The following is an 18,704-nucleotide window of genomic DNA, read 5'->3' as shown; positions in this document are numbered from 1 at the left end:
TCAAAAAAAAAGAAAAAGAAAAAGAAAACTATGTTATTATGCTATTATATTTGACATAATTTCAAAAACAATGTTTGTGAGCCCATTCTAAAATTTACTGCTACTGTTACTAAGGAGCTTAAAAAATGCATTCCAGAGCTTGCTCTAATAAGTGGCATTCTCACAATTAAATGAGTACAATTCTGTGTTTAGTCAATAATAGCTTATAAAAAACTGCAGTTAAAGAAAGCCTAAATATACTAAAAGTATCATATAAGCATCAACTAGAAGTAAAATGGTACATATGCTGTATGATCAACAGGGTTTTTTTCAATTTTAAAAACTGTAGTAATATACACACAACAAAATTTACCATCATTCTTTTTCTTTTCTTTTCTTTTTTTATTGTGGTACTGGAGATTGAACCTGGGTCCCCACACATACTACATAAGTGCTCTATCACTGAGCTACAACCCCAGACCTTTTAAAGACACAGTCTTGCTAAGCTATACAAGCTGGCTTCAAACTCATGATCTTTCTGCCTCAGCCTCCCAAGTACCTTGGATTGCAGAATTGCACCACCATGTATGGTTTAAGCATTGTTAAATGTACAACTCAGAGGTATTAAACACATTCATATTACTGTGTAACCATCACTATCATTCATCTTCAATACAGTGAGCCTACCACACTCTTGTAATAGCTTTCCATGTGCTACAATACAAAAAGCATCTCCAAGCAGAAAGCAGGACCATTTCAAAGCTGTTTCCCTTCTCTCAAGAATCACAATCCAAAATGTCCTATAAGGCCCTGTGTACAATCTCCAGCAAGGAAAAAAAAAAGAAAAGAAAAAAACCATTTAATTTAGAAATGTATTTTCTTCAATTTACAGTCATGCTAAGATATGCAAATAGAGTAGCAAAAATGGAACTGCATTCCTTATGCACAATTTATTCAGTCTGAACTCCATAAAACATATTTCTTTATTAAACTCCATAATGAAGACATTTCTTTATTCAGTAGAAAGAAGTTTCTTTGGTTCTTACAAAAATTTCTTTTAATTTATTACCTTTCTTGACTATAGAACTAGAAAGCAAAGTAATTAGGACAGCTATAAATAATTAATGTGGGAATAAACTATGTCATACATTTAGATGCAGTTTATTTTTAATGAACTAAAGCAGAATATACCAAAACATTGTAGAATAGAAGACAAAGAATGATAATTTACCTCTTATTTGTCTGTCAACAACTCTCATTTCTTTTCTTATCTTCAATGACCATTCATTGACCTGGGAAAAAATTTAAGAAAAGTAATTATAAAAGAAGCCACTACTTGGTCAATCATAAAGAACTTTGTATTAATTCTACATTTAACAAAATTAAGTAACGCAATAAGCTTTATGGCTCCCCACACCCCCAGCCCCGTCTCTTTATTCACACTGCACAAGAAGTTCCAAGCTATTCAAAGACACATAGCTGAAAGCAGGCTACGAAGTCCTTACCTAAGATTTCAGAGGAAGCATGCTACCCTGCAAGGACACAAAGACTTTTCAAGAGGTGCATGAACAAAGATAGTTTTAAGGGTATCGAAGATTTGCATCTTTTACATATAAACATATCAAAAACTACTCTGGCTATATCATGAGGAGTCATCTTTCCTTTCTCCCTTAACAATAATGCTTTGGGGCCGGGGATTTAGCTCAGCGGTTTCGCTGCCTGCTGTGCAAGCGCAAGGACCCGAGTTCGATCCCTGGTACCAAACAAAACAAAACAAAACAAAAAAAACCAATAATGCTTTTGCATTTTACAAAAGATATCCCCCTACCCACATATACTTGCCTGTCAGATAAAAGCCTCTGAATCACTAAACACAGAGCAAACAAAAAATACTGGCATAGTTATTGAGAAAGTTGTAAATAACTACAGTGATTACCAATTAATTATGTAAGTAAACTGTTTTTCAATTCTTTGCTTTTCAAAATGTTAAAGGAAAACCTGAGTTGTCAGCTGATTAATCATTTAAAGTAAACTTTAGGGGCCAGGGATTTAGTTCAGTGGTTCCACCTGCCTCGCAAGCGCAAGGACCCGAGTTTGATCCCCAGTACCAAAAAAAAAAAGTAAACTTTATACTGAATCACTGTTTTTTTGGCACATGACTCAGAAGTAATTCAAAGACCTTGGGCAGGGGATTTAGCTCAGTGGTGCTGCCGCGTGTCTCGAAAGCACAAGGTCCTGAGTTCGATTCCCGGTACCAAAAAAAAAAAAACAAAGTAAGACGCAAAGACCTGAGTGACACTGCTGTAACAAAACTTCTATTAGCATCTACTTATTTATATAAAAGAGCATGTATGTGTAATAAACAAAATAGGAATGAATATAAGTGACATGAGCCCTACATTTACCCATGGAGCAGCATTCATTCATCTATGGACACATGAACTACAGGCCTTAAAGAATCTGTATTGTTGGGCTGGGGATTTAGTTCAGTGGTTTTGCCACCTGCTGTGCAAGTGCAAGGATCCGAGTTCAATCCCCGGTACCAAAAAAAAAAAAAAAGAATCTGTATCGTTAAGATATATTTCAATAAATCTTACCTTTAATGTTTAATAATTATTTAACAACATTTGTAAAACATTTATTATGCAACAATAACTATAATAATTTCACTCTCAAGTTAAAAGTATATGGCAAGGTCCCGAGTTCAATCCCCAGTACCAATAATAATAATAATAATAATAAAAGTATATGGCAATACAATCTTTTAAATTTTTAATAAGGTTAAGTTTGTGTACATATTTTGAAGCAAAGTTCATATCACACACAACCATTTTACAGTATACAGTTCAGTGGCATTTTGTGTATTTACAATGTTCTGCAACCACCAACTCTCTAGGCTCCAAACCGTTTCAATACCAGCAGCAAACAGTAGTCACACCTGTAATCCCAGCTACTCCAGAGGATAAAGCAAGAGGACTGCAAATTCTAGGCCAGCTGAGGCAATTTACCAAGACCTTATCTCAAAAAATAAAAAGGGCTTGGAATGTAGCTCCGCGGCACAGTGTCAACTAGATTCAATCCCCAGCATCTCAAACAGACAAATAACTTTCTCAATACCTCAGAACACACTATACCTCTTAATCTCTTCCTATCTTCCCCTCCCTGTCAACCACTAATTTGCTATCTCTACAGAATTGATTATTCAGAATATTTCACATAAAAGGAATCATACAATGTGTGATCTCTGGTCCCTGCTTTCTTTAGCATAAAATTTTCAAGAGGCATCCATGCTGTAGCATGTGTGAGTGCTCGAGTCCTTTTCATGGCTGAGTATCACTCACTATGCATATACCACAAACTCATTTACCCATTCATCTGCTGATGGACATCTGAGATGTTTCCGCCTTTTGGCCACCGTGAATAGGGCTGTCATGAACATGTATGTACAAGTATTCCTTGCATACCTGTTTTCCTCCCCCCGCCCCCCCCCATACCAGAGATCGAACTCAAGACCTTGTGCTTGTTCAGTTCTTTTATATATAAACCTAGGAGTACAACTGCTGGGTCAGATGATAATTCTATATTCAAGGATCTGCCAAACTGTTTCTCACAATGGCTTCATCATTTTACATTTCCACTATCAATGTACAGGGTTCCTATTTTCCTACATCTCACCAATTTATTATATCCAATCTGCTGGGTGTGAGATAGTATTTCATTGTGGTTTTGATTTGCATTTTCCAAACGAAATAACAAACATCTTTTCATGTGCTTTTTGAACATCTGTATATCTCCCATATCTTCTGTCCTTTTTTTGAGACAGGGTCTTACTATGTATAGGTCAGGCTGGCCTTGAACTCACTGTGTAGCCTCTGCTGGCCTTGATCTCATGCCGATCTTCCTGCCTCAGATGCCTGATTGCTGGGATTATAGAAGTCTACCATGACACTCCACCTCTCCTCTGTCCATTTTTAAACTGGGTCATCTTTTTTGCTGTTGAACTGTATAAGCTCTTTACATATTCTGATAATAGATCTTTATCAAATACATGATGGTACAAAACTTTCCTCCTGTCTTTCTACTTTCTTGATAATGTCCTTTCATGCACAAAAGATTTTAATTTTTATCAAGTCCAATTTATCTTAACTTGTTTTCTGAATCTATTCTTAAATACTGGTTAAATGTTACTTTACAGCAGTCTTCCCTGACTCCTAGAATAAGTTAAAGCCCCCTGCAGTATAAATACACAGAACCTATCCCCTCTTTTTTGTAAAACTAGTTATACTTATAATTACTGTACACTCCAGTAGGTCAAAGACCTTTCCTTATTCAACAAGTCCTTGCATAATGCTTGGCACAAAGATACTCAATTTCAGCCATAAGTAACACCTATGTAACAAAAATCTCCATAAATTTTCTATGTATTTTCTTTTTTAAAACTTTTTATTTTATTGGTACATTTTAGGTATAAAATGATACTCATCATTGGAAATTTGCACCTTTACATAATCTCTCTTGGTTATTTTTTCCCCTTCCCCTGCCCTCCCTTCAACCCCTCCATCCCTCCCTATTTACAAAGACTTTGTTTCCATTTTTTCCTTTTCTCATATTAATTCCATTCCCTTCTTTCCTTTCCCCTACCCCTCCCACTTCCCCTTCCCTTTTGCCCCTTTTCTTCCTATTTCACATTATCTATTACGTTTTTTAGTCCTTATTTACACTTTCAGTTTCTCACACTAGAGAAACTATTTGGTATTTATGCATGTGTGTCCTATTTCACTTAAGAGTATTGCTTCAATGTGCTTCCATTTAGGTATAAATGTCTTTAATTTCTCATTTTTTATGGCTGAGTGGTACTCCATTTTATTAAAAAACCACATTTTCTTTATCCAGTCTCCAGTTGATGGGCATTTGGGCTGCTTCCAAGTTTTAGCTATTACAAACTGTGCTGCTATGAACATGGGTACACATATATCACTGTGGTATGATTCTTTTTAATTTTGGGGGGAAGATACCCAACAGGGGAATAGCTGGGTCAAATGGCACTTCAGTCCTAGTTCTTTGAGGTATCTCCATACTGATTTCCACAGTGGTTGCACCAGTCTACACTCCCACCAGCAGTGGAGCAGGGTTCCTCTTTCCTCACAGTCCCACCAGCATTTGTTATTGGTTGATTTCATGATAGTAGCCATTCTTTCTGGAGTGAGGTGGAATCTCAGCATTGTTTTCATCTGAATCTCTTGAATGACCAGTGATGTTGAACATTTTTTCATGTGTTTATTTGCCATTTTGACTTCTTTGAGAAATGTCTGTTCATTTCAGATGCCCATTTCTGGATTGGGTCTTTAAATTTGGGAGGTCTGATTTTTTTAAGTTCTTTATAGATTCTAGATAGCAGACCTTTGTATATTCTTAAGTGTCAGAGAGTAAAAGTTTCATAAAATCTGTCAAAAAGGAAAATTCTTTTTAAACTTATGAAATCAAAAGAGACTTTACAAAAGAAAAACTTACCTAAGAGAAATGGGGAAAACCAAAAGTGTATAGTTATGTCCCAGACCAGTGCTTCTCAACCTGAACTACACATAAAAGTCACTTGGGAAATTTTTTAAAATACCAATTTGACTGGGCTGAGGATAGGACTTAAAATCTCTCCAGGTGATTCTAATGTCTTTAAGAGTCAAGAAATACAGTCCTAGACAAAGAACTAAAGAAAATGTATCATAAAGATACATAAAAATGTATCATCTTTATACTCACAAGTATAAAGATGGCTATGGGTAAAAGGGGAGGGGTTTTAAAACAAACTGAAGGGAATTCAACAAATATTTACATAGTGTCAAGAGAATTTTAGTAATAAATGAAAAGCATTTATAATTCATAAGTAAAGAACATAATGTATACAGTATAAATAAAAATATTAGTAAATCAGACAATATGTTGTGAAAATCAAGAAACCCACAGAAAGTTTCATACTATCAAAATATATCGTTTATTCAAATTTATTTACAGTCTACTAAATGCCAGGCAAACTAGGCAAAGGAAACTAAAACCAATAATAAGCAGGCATTTTCTATAAACAGTGTTGAGACAAATGGTATGACAGATGGAAAACAAAACAAATAAATTCCTGTTCCATCTTTTTCTGAATTTTATTCCAGGTAGATTGAAAATATAAATACAGGATGCAAAACTGTTATTTTAAGAAGACAGAACATGAAGATATATTTATTATTTTAGGATAAAGAAGGATTTCTTTTTTTTTTTGGTACCAGGGATTGAACTCAGGTCCTTGTGCTTGCTCAGCAGGCAGCGAAACCACTGAGCTAAATCCCCGGCCCAAGAAGGATTTCTTAAACAAGATAGATACAAAAAACAATAACCATAAAGGAAAAAGTTGGTTTGTTTGTTTACTTATTTATTTATTCATTCATTCAGTACTGCAGAGTGAATACAGGGCCTTCACACATCCCTTTTCACTAAACTGCTAAACTGCCCAGGTTGGGCTTGAATTTGTGATCTTTCTGCCTTAGCCTGCCCAAGTGCTGGGATTACATGCCATGTGCAACCATGCTCCACTTGATATTTTTATTTATACTGAAACTAAGAATCTTTATTTGTGGTAAGACTATAATTAAAAACAGCCAGGTGTGGTGGTGCACACCTGTAATCCCAGCACTTGGGAGGCTGAGGTAGGAGAACTGCCATGAGTTCGAGGCCAGCCTGGGCTACATAGTGAGTTCAAGGCCAGCTTGAATTAGAGCAAGACCTTGTCTCAAAAGAAAAAAGTCACAAATTGAGAGAAGATGTTTGTAACCACTGAAGTGGTAATCAATAAAAGGTATAACAATACTTAGTATCCAAGATATATAAAAATTTCTTATAAATAAACGTCTTTTCAAAATGAATTCTGGCTGGGCTTGGTGGTGTATGCCTTCAGTCCTAGCATATAAGAGGCTAAGGCAGGACTGCCAAAAGTTAAAGGTCTGCCTGCGCTACATAGTGAGTTCAAGGCCAGCCTGAACTACATAGCAAGATCTTGTCTCAAAACAAAACGAAACAATTCTGAGCACTGTATATGAAAATTTGCAGGATAATTTCAGTTTCTGGATGATGTCATTTTCTTCCAAAGATAACTTACATTTGTTTCTGCCAAACACCTAGCTGAAGTGGATTGGCAATTGGTTCTCAATTAACTTTTTTTTTTTTGATACAGGATTTCTATGTAATCCAGGCTGGCCCTGAACTCTCTATGCAGCACTCTTTGGCCTCAAACTCATGATCTTCCTGCTTCAGCTTTCAGATCTTAAGTCAATGACAGAGATAGCCTGCAACTGGGCTTCAGTATTTGCAAAAGCCAGTTTATTTCCAGCTCATCATTACTGCTATGGTGTATCCTTTCAGCATCTCATACAAAAGCCCTAGATACTGACTGGAGTTTATCCTTGCTGTGTCATGAAATTAATTTTTAACTCCCCAACCACAGGGTCTGGCAAAAGCTCTACTAAATTCTCAGTTTCTCAGCCACTGCACCAGAAATTTAGAAAATCTCTTTAGGGGGAAAGTGGTCCCAGATGATTGAGCTCATGTAAATGAGCTTCTCCCCTTTCTTGGATCTTGATTTTCTAGGATTTATCTTGGTACCTCTCAGCAATTCCAAATAGCTCTACTACTTATTTTTGGCAGAAGAGCTGGTGTGATACAACTTAGTCTACAATCACTTTTATGACTTTTAAAAAAAATTATGATGGTAAAAGACACATTACCATTAATTCCTCTCAAAGTATCCTCTCTTCCCGTTTTGAACACATTTATCCCATCATTCTTGTCACTTTCTGAAGCAGCTCTGGAAGTTCTCTTTCCTGACTATCTTTAGTTGTGCTGTTGTGGCTGCCTTAATGTCCAAAATGTTTACCTTCATGGTCATTCTGACTTGGGAGAAGAGCCAGAAGTCACACTGTGCCAGATCTGGTGAATAAGGTAGATGAAGACACACCATAACATTTTTTGACAGAAATTGTTGTAAATGTTTTAAATCAATTCAGGACAGGGAGGCATCCATGAAAAAACGCTCTTGAAAGTGGACCACCAGAACTGCTTTGGAATCTGGCAAGAATGACAGGATAAGTATGTTCTATGTGAGGACAAGCATTTTGAGGGAGATTAATGCCAGTGTATCTTTTACTGTAATATGTTTTAAATTTAATTATTAACAGTATTTTTTATCAGACCTTATATTTCCTAGTTGTTTCATTAAAAGGCCTAAAAGCAGGGACACTCCAGTAGCAAGAAACACTAGCAGCCAATTTTGGTTTCTAAATAGCACTGTCCCTATAAGAAACCAGTGCTCTTTGAAGAAATGGCTGATTTCAGGTCCAAGGCTGGAAATATTTACAAATGACAGCAGGATATATTATGTTAGAAAGCAAGGAAACACTCTTGAAAAGGAGATAGCAACTGGCCTGTAAGAGCTTCACTGATCAAATTTATAAGTACTCTAGCATCAGAGAGTAACAGAAGTGACTGTAAGACACCAAATACATAAAAATCTATACATCCAAAATGGTGCTTATAAGGACGAGTGGGTAGAAAAAGCCTTTTATGCCATAGAAAGTTATTATACCAATTCAGAAAACCCCTAAACATCAAGTTGATTCAGAAAAGGGAAACCAACAAAGTATTTTTATGAAAGGTTAATGAGGACCTTCACATTCACATGGTACCAAAGTTACCACCTCTCAGATTACTTTCTAGAAGTGTTAAAAGAAAAATTCCTTAGCCCAATTAAACTTAGTAGTTTATTTGAGCAAAGCAAAACCAAAACGTAATTTGTGAATCAGGTAGCTCGTAGAGCTAAAGGAAATTCTGAGAACTCCAACCAACAGTATGATCAGACATCATTTACAGAAAAATGGAGGTGAAACACAGAAAATAATTTAATTGGCTATAGCTTAGTCAACCACTCTGGTTACAATTTAACTAGTTAATTGGCTAGAGGGCCTCCTGCAACCAACCAAAGCTCAGTCTTTGATTAAATTATATTGATTTGGTCCACTGGGTCCAGTGCAAGAATGCAGTCCAAATCCATGGCCTCCCACAAAATTATATTCAACAGCTATAAAAGAAAAATATTACAACATAGAGATCTAAGCTGTCAATAATCTCAAATACAAAGCATGGGCTTTCACTGGCTCTTACCTAAAAACACTGTAAAAGATATACTGGGAACAGCTGGGGAAATTTAAATATGAACTGGGTATTCAATGATACTAGGAAATTTTTGTTAGGTATGTAGGAGAATTTCTGTATTTTCTAGAGATATAATGTGAAATGTTGTGGAATAAGGTGTCATAATATCTACAATGTGCTTCAAATGATTTAGCTAAAAAGCATGTATCAAATAATAGCAAAATGCTATCAACATTTGAATTTTGGGGATATTCCACCAAAAAAATGTATACACACTTCAGCAGTTTGCCATGATGTCTGGAAGCTGATGGCCACTACTTTGAGCACCTCTTTTAGGTAAAGGTGTAGAGGCCAACAGTAGTTTGCATTAATCTCATGATGTCTCAATAAATTTAGTATTAAAATATTTATACAAGTTTTTCTTTTCCTGACGTATACATTTTTTGATGAATATATATATATATGCTTTCATTATATTATTTTCTATAGTATGAATGTGTCCTATATCAAATAATAGCAAAATGCTATAACATTTGAATTTGAATTTTGGGGAAATACATATGTGTGTGTGTGTATATGTATTTATGTATTATATATGTTTTATGTCGTGTGTGTAGATATGTGTGTGTATATATATATATATGGTTTCACTATATTATTTGCTATAGTATGAATATGTGTCCTCCAAAATTCCTATGTTCAAATCCCAACTTCCCAGAAGATAAAATGAAGAAGTAGAGTCTTTGGGGGAGGCAATTAGGTGTGTAAGGAATAGAACTAGTGTTTGTTTTTTTTGGTACCAGGGATCGAACTCGGGTCCTTGCGCTTGCGCAGCAGTTGGCGAAACCACTGAGCTAAATCCCCGGCCCTAGAACTAGTGCTTTTATAAAATAGGCTCCCTTGCCCTCCCACCATATAAGCACATAACGAAAAGGTTCAACATTATGTCAGCCCAGTAGATGGTACAGCAGAAAAACATAGCTTACATTTTTGCTAAGGACACAGAGTAAAAGAGGAAAATATTTCCCAGGACATACCTATCTCTAGAGTTATCTCTCGAATTTGGTTCAAAATTGAGCTCTTTGGCTCCTTCTCCTTCATTATCACCATTCCCCTCAAACACACTCTTCTCTTTAATTCTCTCAATTTCAGTTCATGGTACTCCCATTCAAGAACATGAATAGGCCAGGGATTTAGCTCAGTGGTTCCGCCGCCTGCCTTGAAAGTGCAAGGTCCTGAGTTTGATCTCCGGTACAAAACAAAACAAACAAAACAAAAAACATGAATAGATTTGATTGGGAGTGGAGTTAAAGAAGAGCCTAAGAATCATCCTCGCACTTCTACACACAGTAGGTCAACAAACTAACTGTACTGAAATGCTCCTAAAACTCATCTTACTCCATTCCCTCTGCTAATCTTAAGACGTGTGTATCTCTTACCTGGGCCACTAAATGACCTTCCTACCCAAGCTTCTTCCCTCAAATTCATGCTCCAAATAATTGTTCTGAATGCTTCCCATCCTTAGGTCTTTGCCAATCTCTCCTTTGCCTTCCTCTTCAATTTTATATCTTATAACTATCATCACTCCTCTTGCATCCCACTCAGTGAGAACTGTATTTCATCTTCCAACCATTCTGAATTTTTTTCCTGGTTCCTCTAATTTATGTTCTGTACTTCTATACCTTGCATTTAAATTCATTCTGCTTGGAATATCTCCCTTTGCCTAATCCTATACCCACCCACCCACCCACCTGATTTATGTCTTTTATGGCAAGGCCCAGGTACACTATATTGGCTTTTCCACCTGGGAAAAAATACCTGACATATACAACTTAAAGGAGAAAAGGTTTGTTTTAGTTCATAGTTTTAAAGGGTTCAGTCCATGGTCAATAAAAATGGCATAGCTAAAGGGCCTGGCAGAGGAAACCTGTTCAACCCACAATAGTCAGGAATCAGAGAACAGGAAGATCCAGAGAGAGAAAGAGTGTGATATCCTCTAAAGGGAAGCTCTTGTGACCCAACCCTTCCAACTGGGTCCCAACTCCTAACAGCACATTCAACTATAAACGAATCAATGGATTAATCCACTGATGAGAATAGTACCCCCATGATACAATCACCTCTGAACACGAGACTCTTGGTGGACATTTTAGACCTAAACTTAACACTCTCCTTGACCAGATCCCCTTCCCAACAGTTAATCACTCTCACATCACAGACCTTGTTTACATTATTTTTTTCTCCTTAAGTATTTGTTCACATGTTCATCTCCCCTAGTAAACTTTGTATTCTTTGAAAGTATCATCCAATGACTTATTTTTCTAAACCTGTTTCCAACACAATGAACATGAAAATATATCTCAATGAGTCTCTGTTGTATGAATTAAGTGAAGGAGACTTATCTTTTTACTCATCCCTTATTTTCTTTTCTTCCCTGACAGTATCACACAACCATGAGCTATGACTCAGTGTAGGATTTATAAAGCTGACCACTCTGTTCAAAGGCTTTATCAGTGACAGCACAATTTTCCAGCAGAACCTTGAATCGAAGAGAAGACTCTTGAGCAGAACTTCAAGTCTTTGTGGTTTCTGCTCCAAGACCATCACAGTTTTCTAAATGTACTATAAGGCACCCTCATTCTCAGAGGGTCTGGTCTAGTCTTTTTTTTTTTGTACCGGGATCAAACACAGGACATTGCGCTTTCAAGGCAGGCGGCGGAATCACTGAGCTAAATACCCAGCCCTGGTCTGGTCTAGTCTTAACTTGGACTCTTTAAGACAGAATAGGTTTCACCACTAAAATGTCCTCATCAGAGTGCCTGGGATGTCTGGGAGCTGAGACTTCAGTCTGTAAAAACTCCTCATATAGCTAATGTTTCCCAGTATACCTTGAAACATTGCTCATGTAAGATTACTTGACCATAAAGCTTACTTATTAACCTTATTCTGACACTTATCAGTCAACATTTATTTAGCAACTATTCTGTGCTGGGAATACCACCCATAATGTGTCTCACTTTCATGGCCCAAATGGTACCATGTTCAACCACCATCGTGGCATGGCACACCAGCACCTAGCCATATATACTATGCCAGTACAAGAACCCACAAGCCCACATACTCCAACCCCCAGTGAAAGGCATACTGTAAACATATCCCAACTCAAAAAATGTTGTCTAGCTGAGACTAGAACACTTAGTCAATTTTCTACTTCTCTTTAACTCTTCTTCCCTAGTATTATATTTTTTTTAATTTCCTTTAGCTTTTTATGAAGTTGAACATTTTGTTTCTCTACCTATTAAAAACAATGCCAAACTAACAGTTTTCTTATTTATATGTGGCTCCCAATGTTTTGTACATCAGAAGCTCTACCAAAGAAGTATTTCCCATCCCTGCCCTATCAGCATTTTCTTGAATTAAAAATTCCATGCTAAATAACTGTACTAGGTTACAGAACTCTCTAGCCACAAGTCACATGATTCGAGAGAGCTTTGTGCTTTTAAAGAAGCTGAAACCAAAGCTGAAAAATTCTCCTAACAAATGCAAACAAGATTTAATCAGAACTGAAAAGATACTTTGGAGTGCTGAGAGGAACTTGAAGAAAATCTTGAGTAATGACAAAGCAAGGGTAAATAGTTTCTGATCACCCCAACCTGGGGTTGACCACTCTAACTTTTGAATTCTTATAACTATATATGTGGTACCCAATCCAGACTTGTTCTTGAAATGCTTATGTTACTGGCTAGATATTAAGTCCCTTGGTTTATTATTACATCTTTATATTCCCCATTTGAGAAGCAGCATAAATGGCTTGACAATTAGGAGTACAGGTCTCACAGTAGAACTTACTAGATTATAACCACTGGTAATGTAATTTGCAAACTGTATAACCTTGGGCAAATTATCCCTTAGTTCCACATCTGTAAGTGGGGACAGTAACAGTACTGTACCTACTTCCTGATGTTGACAGTCCCCACAGTGTGACTAGCATACTTAGTTCCAGGCATTTTAGCTAGTAGTGTTAGTGAGGGCTCATTCTTTGTATTCTACAGCCTTGATACTCAAAAGCAGACCAGGTGGCATCAGCAACATGAGACCATCATCAGCTGATTAGATATCCAAGGACCCACAACAGACTGAATTCTGACAAGATCTCTAGTGATTAGTACACAGATTAATGGAGAAGCACCAATGTTTGAGAAGCTCTCCTCTGGAACACTCACATTTCCATAATGGAAAAAACCTGAAATCTTTTACTTATGTTTTTTGAAATGGGACCTCACAGGCTAGCCTCAAGCTCGTGGGCTCAAGCAATCCTCTTGCTTCAGTCCCCCAGGCAGCTGGGACTACAGCATGTGTCACAATGCCAATCATAACATCCTCTATTTAGTAGTGATCTTACCTGTTCAGTTTTCTCCCCCATAAAAATTAACTTATGGACCTTAAATGAGATAAAAGAGCACACCATCACTTTGCAAACTTTAGAACATTGTGTAGATGCACATTTTGTGGTATGTATATATTCTAAGATGCTAGTTATTTTATGTGATTTTTACTTTTAGTACCAGGAATCAAACGCTAGACCTTGCACTTGCAAGGCAGGCAAGGCACCATTAAGCTACATCCCCAGCCGGGTATAAGTGTTTTTGATGGTAGGGAGAGATTATTACCTTCAGTGTGTGGCCCTAACTTTACCACTCAAAAGTTGAGATAAGAGTCTGCAGAAACAGACTCATTACTGTTGAAAACACTCTCTAATGTACTGCTTGTACAACACTTTATCGACTTTTAAATGATAAATACAATTGCTAAAAACACAATATCTATTTATCTTTCAACAGCGGAACCTACAAGAGAAAGCTAGTTAACAGAAAATGGCAGGGATGGCGCACAAGTTTGTTTTTATTATGGTCTGAGAATTGAAGAGTCTTTCTGTATTAGGGTGCCTACAATCACTAATGATCCTGGTTTGATCTTGTCAGAATTTAAAATCTGATTCAGTCTTAGGTGGGCCCCAAGATGTCTAATCAGCCCCCAGGTGATACTGGTCTGAACTTAGTAGCAATATATGAAAAATGAACCCTCACTACCACCACGAACTCAAACTTTACATCTTTTAATTTTCCATTACTCTAATATTATTCTTGACAGATGAAAAGACTAAGACTCAGAGACGTTAACTTCTCGTGATCACAGGGCAGAGATATGGACAAGCATTCAAACTTGGACGACTCCATACAGCACTTTTAACAGTCTGCCTCCCACATTAATTCATTTTATACGCTGATCTGGAGCTCAAAATCCATGCAGAGCTATTTTCGGTATATTCTTCTAGATCGGGTCCCTACTTATAATTATTGAGCCTCTGGAGTCAGCATGAGGTTGCAGGCCTGCGGAAAGAGGAAAAAGAGCCTCCCTCTCAATACTGACATGAGGAAGCAGCTACAGGTTTGAGGACTCTCCGGCGGGTCGGGTCGGGTCGGGTCCTCCAGGAAAGGTGCTCCGAGAAGGACTTGGTTCGCCGGGTGCTCCTTAGACAGGCGCCAGGGGCGGAGCCTGAGCCAGAGAAAGGTTCCGGGCGGGACGTACCAACGCGCGCAGGGGGAAGGGATTTCCAGCGTCCAACATCGCGTCGCTGCCTCGGCGCCCTTTGGGGACTTTAAGGCGCTCTTAACACAGCCCTCTGCTCCTCGGTCGACGGTGAGGTACCAACGGCTCTATCTACCCACAGCCGACTCTTTAGAGACTCTTCCTCAGGCCCCTAGGTTGAGTGGGAGGCCCCGGAAATGGGGGCCAGGTGGTACGAGGCTGGCTTGAGAGGAAAGTGTCCGGTCGTTTGTCAACACCTCTACACCCCTCGCAAATCCACCCACTTATTTACTGCTGCCGCATCTCTTACCAGCTCTTTGGGTGGCTTCTCTTGGGTTTTTCCAAACAGCCCCATGGCGAACTGTACTCGTCTTGCCCCTTCCGGCTTTCCGTTCCCTGCGCCCAGGCAGGTCACGGGCAGCCGCTTGGGCGGGGCCGGAGGAAAGGATAGAAATCTAGACGCCCGGAGATGGGCGCGGCGGCAGCAGGCGTGGTGCGCAAGCGCTTTGCGCACGCGCAGAGTTGAGTTGGGGGTGGGGGGGGCGGAGAGAGAGAATCCACGGGTCCGAAAGGCTGACGCCATTGCGCAGATCGTGGGAGGGAATGTGAGGTAGAGAAGCGAATTGTCATGCAAGTTTAAATATGGCATTGTTTTATCTGTGTGAGAAGCCCTAAAAGTAAACAGGGTGCAAAACAGAGGATAGATAACTGGGAAGTTGGAAGAACATGTTCAAATGGAAAAAGGAAGGGGGGAAGGGATTAAAAAACGAATGGAAGGAAAAAACGGAAGTAAAGCTTCTATAAATAGGGTAAGAAGGATGGATGAAGAGGAGGGCAATGGGAAAAAAATAATTACGGTATGTTATGTACAGGTACAAATTCCCTATGATGGATGTGAGCACTAAGGATGAAAAGAAAAACAATAGAGTGCTCAGTAAGAGAAGAATTTGACTGCTTAAATGCAAGTTGTTGCACGAGGAGCCTGTATTTCCACCATGACATATTTACGACCACTTTCCGAATACTTGTAGCTTCTTTGTGTCGTGCAGGCATGTCACAGACAGCAGCGAAAAATGACCTCTTTCACCAAAACCATTCCTTCCTTCTCATCTCCATCACCTAGTCACTAAAACTTGGGGATTGCACGCTCTCTCCCCATCCTCCCTCTCTCCAAGTCCCAACCATTATAACTTTTCACTGTGTCTAAACTTAAGCTCTGTCTTTTCCATCCTGACTGGCAGCTTCAGTCTTCAGTTCAGGCCATCTTCATTTCCAATATGTAATTCCTGTGTGGCATTTGTTCATGTGTGTTGTTCTACACCCCACACCAACAGTGACTTTAGCCAGATTCTCAAAGGAATTGTGAGACCAAAATAACTCTATTTTGTTTATGTGAGACCAGAATGACTCCATTTTGCCCAAAATGGAGTAGTCTCTTTTGTCTTCTCACATTAATGGTTAAAATGTGTTTGCTCTGGAACAAAAGATACAATCTGTAACAAACCAAAGTTCCTAAGTTAATTACTCAGCCATCTGTTTACCCAGGAAATGAACATCCTGGGCCCACTATCTGTAAGAACCGTCTGTCAATGTGCTGACTGTCAGTGCTGGGTGGTCGTGACCATTAGTCACCGTGTCTGCTGACCATCAATACGTGACAGTTGCCCACTAACCTTTGTCCTTTTTTTCTTTTGTAAAACCTATACATAATCCCCCCTTATCCCTGATGAGTTCAGCCAATCAAAAATGTACGCTTTATGCTCGCTAAATGTTAACCAATCATGTAACTGCTAAGTGAAAAATCTCCAAACCTTACTGTAACCTCTATAAAAACCCCGCTAATTTGGAACTCGGGGCTCTCAATCTCGATCCGCTGTGTCAGTGACAATTGAGAGTCCCTGCTTAAGCTTGAATAAACGACCCTCGTGTGCTTACATCAAAAACGGCCTCCTGGTGGTCTTTGGGACTTCGTAATCTGGACACAACAGAATCTGACTACAGAGGTCTGAAACACATTTTTAGTAGGGGCAATCTCAGATCATACCTATACAGTGAGTTCATGGTTGCTGTCCTTACCTCATGGGATGATGGTGAAAGGACTATTACCTTTATTGATTCAGCTTCATACTTCAGTCTGGTGAGAATGTAAAACGATGCACCAACTTGGAAAACGTTTTGACAATTTTTTAAAATGCTAAGCGTATACCTTTCTTATGACCCAGCCATTCTTTACCTAGCTCTTTAGCCAACAGGGAAAAAGTACATGTCCTTAAAAATATGTACGTGCAATCGTTCATAGCAACTTTATATAAACAGCCAAAAACTGGAAATAGTTCACATGTCCATTAACAGCTGAACAGATAAACCAATTGTGGTAGATCCATGCAGTGGAATACTACTCAGCCATAAGAAAGAACAAACTATTGATACATTAATTCTCAATGATCTCAAAATAATTATCCTGAGTGAAAGCCAGAAAAGAAAGAATATATATGGTATAGGTTCATTTTTATAACATTCTAAAAAGGACAAAATAATCTATATAGTGACAGAGTGCATCAGTGGGTGCTAGAGTCTGTGTCAGAGAGAGATTAAAAAGACAGGGTTTTTGGGGGGGATGGATATTACCTTGATTTGATTATTTCACTGGTATATGTAATGGCAAATTTGTCAAATTAGAGAGTTCAAATATATGAAGTTTTATGCCAATCATTTTAATATAAAATTCTTGTTAACACATAGTATATACATTTACCCATGCATGGTGGCATATATCTGTAATCCCAGAATTCTGAGAGGCTGACAGAGGAGGACTGAAAGTTCAAGCCCAACCTAGGTAACTTAGCAACTTGGCAACAACTGGTCTTAAAATATAAAAATGGGTTAGGAAGGTAGCTTAGTGCCTTTGGTTCAATCTCTAGTACCTAAAAAACAGCAAACAAAAAGGTATACTTCCATTGTAAAAATCAAAACTTCCATGCTCTGTTCCTCAGGGGAGAACCAGTCCAAAAGGTCACACTTATATACTCTTTATTTTTAATCCAATTATGATATCTGTAGGTTATATATACATATATATCTCTGCATCTTTAAGAATTTTACATACATTTTCATGTGTCAATACTTATAGCTACAGATTCTGTACAAAGAATGTACCATAATTTAATGATTTCCCTGCTGCATGACATTAAATTTTTTCCAGTTTTTCCCTATTGAATAATGCAAATATAGATACAGTTGAAATTTTAAAACATACTATAGTACCAATATACTCCATACAGGTCGCAGTATTTTGAACTGCTATAAATAGTATTTAAAAGTACCCTGGTGACTTCCTTGGCGTGGCTGCTGGGGAGGCCGCAGCCGGGAAAATGGCCGACGGAAAGGCGGGAGAGGAGAAGCCTGAGAACCCGAAGAGAGCTGGAGCCGCCGGAGTAATGGAGGGGAAAGTTCCAGTCGCAGCGCTGAGAAGAGATCAGCTAAAGAAGCTGCAGACCTCCCAACAAAGCCTACAAAGATCTCCAAGTTTGGATTTGCCGTAGGTAGTCAGACAACAAAGAAAGCATCAGCTATATCCATCAAACTTGGATCAAGTAAGCCTAAAGAAACTGTACCAATTCTTTCTCCAAAAACCCTTTCAGTGGCAGCAGCTTTTAATGAAGACGAAGATAGTGAACCGGAGGAAATGCCTCCAGAAAAGCAAAGATGAGGATGAAGAATACTGGAAGGGATATACCAACATCAGCCAGACCAAACTCTTTCAATAAAGGAAAGCATGGGTTTTCTGATAACCAGAAGCTATGGGAACGAAATATAAAATCTCACCTTGGAAATGTTCATGACCAAGACAATTAAATGATGTGTTTTGAATTGGAGTGTGGGGTGGGTGTAAAGTTAAAAGGAACAGTTTCCTTTTTTAAAATGGTATAAGACTATCTTTGGAGCCGCTT

General features: G+C 38.3%; 1 protein-coding gene and 1 pseudogene across 2 annotated transcripts in view; one reads left to right on the top strand and one right to left on the bottom strand.

The window, feature by feature from the left end:
* The window catches only part of Chmp3 (charged multivesicular body protein 3), a 34,014-nt gene extending 18,751 nt beyond the window's left edge, over positions 1 to 15,263 (bottom strand). The window contains exons 1-2 of one of the 2 annotated variants that reach the window (XM_004844571.4): positions 15,065 to 15,263; positions 1,211 to 1,271 (exon numbers count right to left, since the gene is read on the bottom strand). In XM_004844571.4, coding sequence (XP_004844628.2) covers positions 1,211 to 1,271; positions 15,065 to 15,109 — 106 coding nt within the window. In that variant the 5' untranslated portion in view covers positions 15,110 to 15,263. Of the gene's footprint in view, positions 1 to 1,210; positions 1,272 to 14,595; positions 14,725 to 15,064 lie in introns of those variants that run through there. The other variant, XM_021258196.2, reaches the window with a different exon arrangement.
* A 2,735-nt stretch (positions 15,264 to 17,998) lies between these two features.
* LOC110349089 (PEST proteolytic signal-containing nuclear protein pseudogene) lies at positions 17,999 to 18,704 on the top strand (annotated as a pseudogene).

Source organism: Heterocephalus glaber, unplaced genomic scaffold (assembly GCF_053883595.1).
Source record: "Heterocephalus glaber isolate CG9 unplaced genomic scaffold, H.glaber_assembly_v1.0 deba00000470, whole genome shotgun sequence".
In the NCBI taxonomy this organism is placed as follows: Eukaryota; Metazoa; Chordata; class Mammalia; order Rodentia; family Bathyergidae; genus Heterocephalus; species Heterocephalus glaber.
Note: the sequence above shows the minus strand (reverse complement) of the source record. Positions and strands in the feature narration are given on the sequence as shown.